Here is a 4,827-nt window from a genome sequence, read left to right as displayed (position 1 = left end):
CAGGAGCCTGATTTCGGAGACTGAATTATTGCCTAGAATGTGGAGAGTGTCATGCATTCATAGTGGGTTGTTTAGGCCTGCCTTCTTGTTTTCTTTCTTTTGTTTAGCATTTTCAGTTCTTTACCTTACTTAGGGGAACTCTGGTGGTGTAATACCTAAGGCATTTGACTGCCAATCAAAAGGCTGGCAGTTCAAACCTACCAACCTCTCCTTGGAAGGAAGACTGGGCAATCTATTTCCATAGAGATACCGCCTCGGAAACCCAAGGAGGGGTCGCTATGACTCGAAATGATCTTGGTGGCAGTGAGTTTGAGTTTACCTTACTTACACTCCTATATTTAGGTATTTTAAAATCTGCCCCCTAAAGAAAAAGAAAATCTTTGTCTAATATTTATCTTCCGCTTAGTTTTCATTTTCTTTCCTTCCTTTCCCTGTTACTTGTTTTCTGTATTCAATCTCATGTCCCATTCTTACCATAAGACCTGCAGTCAGATTTCAAAATCCATATGCCTTAGAACAAATAAATAATTTCAGAATCACCACTTCTTTCCGGTAATATTTGTGCTTCTGTCTTAGTACTAAGCTCACCATTGCTAATATCTGCCCATTTTGATTTGAGTGGAAAACAATCACTCATTCTTATTCTTTTTCCTTGAGTACTTTTTCCCATCTTACTCGTTTATCTTCCTTTTTTGAAGCAATAAATATTGGTGAAATAAATGAATTTTATTCCAGTAGATTCTCATTGGTGTTTTTCTGATGTCTTTCCTCAGTTCTTTATAAAAATCTAACAAGCTATAGTAATCCAATCCATTTTCCAGTTGATTTAATAATAATAAAAGATATTATTAGTATATGAATTTTAAATCCTTACATTTTCAAGGGTTAATGGGTTAATATCCCACCTGGTCATTTAAATGTATTTCTGTGGCAGAGAACTTGCTAATCTCTATTTATTCTAGTTTCCTACAATACATCATACAGCTGGTTCTGTTCTTACACTGCAGCTCTCATTATATCACAGATGCTGTATGGGAGCTCTGGTAGCATAGTGCCTAAGGCACTTGACTGGTTTGAACCACCAGCCACTCCTCGGAAGAAAGGTTGGGCAATCTACTTCCATAGCAATACCACCTCGGAAACCCAAGGAGGGGTCGCTATGAATTGGGGCCCACTTGATGGCATGTAACAACAACAACATATATCCATCATCAATGTTAACATATCCTTTAAGGATCAAGTTTCACTTCCACCATGAAATGTTCCTTGATTACAGACCATGTCTATCCGTTCTTCTGTGTTCCCATTCTACCTAATGTCTATAACATGTGAGCAAATACATTGTCAGATATAATCTAATAATTTGATACCTGATTCAACATTGTTTTATCTGAGGCTTATTTCCTCATCTCGATAATCCCCTCCAAAGTGAGGTCCTCGCTTTTACCCAGGGCATTGAACCAGTTTTCCCTAGTTCCTTCATAGCCAATGAAATGGAATCAGAATGGACCTGAATTTGTAAAATATGAGTTAACCAGAACAATAGCCAGAACAGCAAAAATTACAAGTAAGTGCCCTGTAGAAACCTAACTACCTCCTTAGAAAACAAGGGCAGCATGCACATTGCCTAGCAGCCAAACCTCGTGATTGGCAGAGTGGGAAATAGTGGTGCCCGGCTCAAAGATGGCAACTGACTGTGCCACTTTGAATGCATGACACTCTCCACATTCATGGCAATAATCCATTCTCCTGAGTCAAGGTTCTTGTAAGGGATCACTACACCTCTTGCAAGTCTTCCATTCCAAGGATTTGGAATTTTTTCTGTTCTTGTTATCATTCCTCTTCACCCATATTTTAAAAAATGTAAAAATTTGGATCTATTCTGATTTCACTTTGTTGGCTATGGCTGAACTAATTCAAAGATCTCCTTTTACTTTTACATGCTATAGTTTGTAACAGAGGCTAGGTATTCAACAGTTACCTCATTGATTGTCTGTCATACCATGCAGGGAATACATCTTTTCTCATCTATTCAGAAATCATTTACTGGTGAGTTCTCTTTAAATGTACCTGATTACATCCCCTCACCTCAGATAATAATGCATTAATATATAATCAGAAAGATTCAAAGAAGATAGTCAATAAATATTGACTTCCAAGAGCATAAGTTTAAATTTGGGAAATCAGTATTATAAAAATTGAGCATTTTACATATTTATATAAAAATACCATATTGTTGGCAGATCTGTTGAAGTGAATGGTCCAAATTATAATTATATGCCAATTTCAGACAAATTTAAGACATTGAACAGTAGAAACAATATGTGAAAATTTTTGGAAAAATTGGATTGTAGTATGTCCCTGAAGGTGTTTGAAATTCCCAAGAAGGCAGACTACTACAACTGATGGTAGCAACAATCAAGATACACAGTTATTAGTACTGGTGTTGCAAGTTCACTTTGCCTGCTGATTTATTTTATATTTGTTGTGGGAACATGATTTCCTAATTCTTCCCTCTCAAGAGCAAATCACAGCTGTATTGAGAGTTAGGGTCTAGACTATTGCTAATATTTCTCTGAACACTAAAATGAGTTTTTGGGAAAGTTTATTTGCTATGGATAGGCTAAGTGGAAGTGAGAAAGAAGCAAGAGGAACCATTTTATGACAGTTATTTAAGCATTAGGAGATAAATGTATTTGTCATCTGTCATCACCACTTGAACAATTTACTTTGTCATATTGCTTACTGTTTAGTACTATATGAATCTGCCCATCTTAGGAACAATCCCTCTTCCACCATCCTTTGTATTCTACTCACTAATCTTTGTGTTTATTACACCTTCTCAGGGCAGCCTCTACTTGAAGCATGTCAAAAATAAAAAAGTGTTTTTGCATGTGCTAATTTAATCTCATTTTAACAGTGTAACAGGATTTGTGTTTATGTTCTGTCCTTTTTCCCTACCAAGAGATAATTTATTTTGGTCATTTTGTAGACCACAACAGCTAGACAGATAATCCCACATAGGTTATTTATTATCTAAATCCAGTATGTAACAAATACATGAAAATTCACAGCACTGTTAACTGTATTCTTTTCTAGAAGAAGATGGGAAAGCTGGAGATGTTTTAGTGAAGCTCAGAGAATACCAAGACAAGCATTCCAGATCAGGTATATTCATCAACCACAGAAAAGTAATTAATGAAAGAAGTAATAATTATGGGAAAACATTTACTCCAGGCAAGAATCGTATTATTTCAAAAATATTATGTGAATATGAAACTGATGGAAAAGTTTTGAAAAATATTTCAGAATTAGTCATTAGAAAAATAAACCCTATAAAAGAGAAGTTTGGTGAGAGTAATGGATGGGAGAAATCACTCCTCAGTACTAAGCATGAGAAAATTCATCCTACAGCAAACCTCCATAAACAAACAGAGAGAAGTCTCAGTTATAAACAGGAGCTTATTCAACATCAGAAGAGCCAAACTCCAGAGCAGCTATTTGAGCACAACGAATGTGAAAAATCCTTCCTTATGAAAGATATGTTATTTACACATGTTAGACTTCACAGAGGTGGAAGACCATTTGAATACAATAAAGATGGAACAACTTTCATCCAAAAATCAAATATTGATGCCCACCCACAAACTCGTACAGAAAAGAAGCCCTATGCATACAGTAAATACGGGAAATTCTTCTGTAGGAAGTCTTTTTTTATAATGCATGAGAGATCTCAAACAGAGGAGAAACCTTTTCAGTGTCATCACTGTGGGAATAGCTTTAGAAGGAAGTCATACCTTATTGAACATCAGAGAATTCACACAGGTGAGAAACCTTATGTTTGTAGTCAATGTAGGAAGGCCTTTCGTCAGAAGACAGCCCTCACCCTTCATGAGAAAACACACATAGAAGGGAAGCCCTATATTTGTATTGATTGTGGGAAATCATTCCGCCAGAAGGCAACCCTCACTAGACATCACAAAACACATACAGGGGAGAAAGCCTATGAGTGTACTCAGTGTGGGAGTGCCTTTAGAAAGAAGTCATACCTTATTGATCATCAGAGAACTCACACAGGCGAGAAACCATATCAATGTAATGATTGTGGGAAGGCATTTATCCAGAAGACAACCCTTACTGTACATCAGAGAACTCATACAGGAGAGAAACCCTATGTTTGTATTGAATGTGGGAAATCCTTCTGCCAAAAGACAACTCTCACTCTCCATCAGAGAATTCATACAGGGGAAAAACCCTATATTTGTAATGAATGTGGAAAGTCCTTCCGCCAGAAGGCAATCCTCACTGTTCATCAGCGAATACATACAGGAGAGAAATCCAATGGATGTCATCAGTGTGGGAAAGCCTTTAGTAGGAAGTCAAACCTCATTCGCCATCAGAAAACTCACACAGGAGAGAAACCATATGAATGTAAAGAATGTCGGAAATTCTTCAGTTGTAAGTCAAACCTCATTGTCCATCAGAAAACTCACAAGGAGAAACTGGGAATTTAGTAAATGATATGACTTTTTTGGTAAAAACTTTTTTTAAGTCACAGTAAACCTACACACTATGTTTATAAGAATAATACTCCACAGTTTAAGGTACTGTACCACATATTTACCCACTCTTTGCAAGGCTATATAGCATAAAAAATGAGTTACTGGACAAATGGCAAAAGTCACTGAAAATGACCAGATTTTTTTTCGTAAAGTAGAAATAAACTTCCTCTGTCAGATTGCTATAAACATTTAACATTGCTTATTTCAATAATAAAAGGGTCTCTGGTGGTGCAGTGCCTAAGGCATTTGACTGTTAACCAGAAGG

At 36.5% G+C, this 4,827-nt stretch overlaps 1 protein-coding gene across 1 annotated transcript in view; it reads left to right on the top strand.

The window, feature by feature from the left end:
* Positions 1 to 4,514, top strand: part of ZNF674 (zinc finger protein 674) — a 23,641-nt gene extending 19,127 nt beyond the window's left edge. The window contains exon 3 of the mRNA XM_007958208.1: positions 3,100 to 4,514. Within this exon, the coding sequence (XP_007956399.1) occupies positions 3,100 to 4,514 (1,415 nt within the window). The remainder of the gene's footprint in view (positions 1 to 3,099) is intronic.
* The last annotated feature ends 313 nt before the right edge of the window (positions 4,515 to 4,827 follow it).

This window comes from Orycteropus afer, unplaced genomic scaffold (assembly GCF_000298275.1).
Source record: "Orycteropus afer afer isolate SDZICR_OR568_19922 unplaced genomic scaffold, OryAfe1.0 scaffold00878, whole genome shotgun sequence".
In the NCBI taxonomy this organism is placed as follows: domain Eukaryota; kingdom Metazoa; phylum Chordata; class Mammalia; order Tubulidentata; family Orycteropodidae; genus Orycteropus; species Orycteropus afer.
The sequence above is the reverse complement of the archived record's forward strand: the minus strand, read 5'-3'. Positions and strand labels throughout refer to the sequence as shown.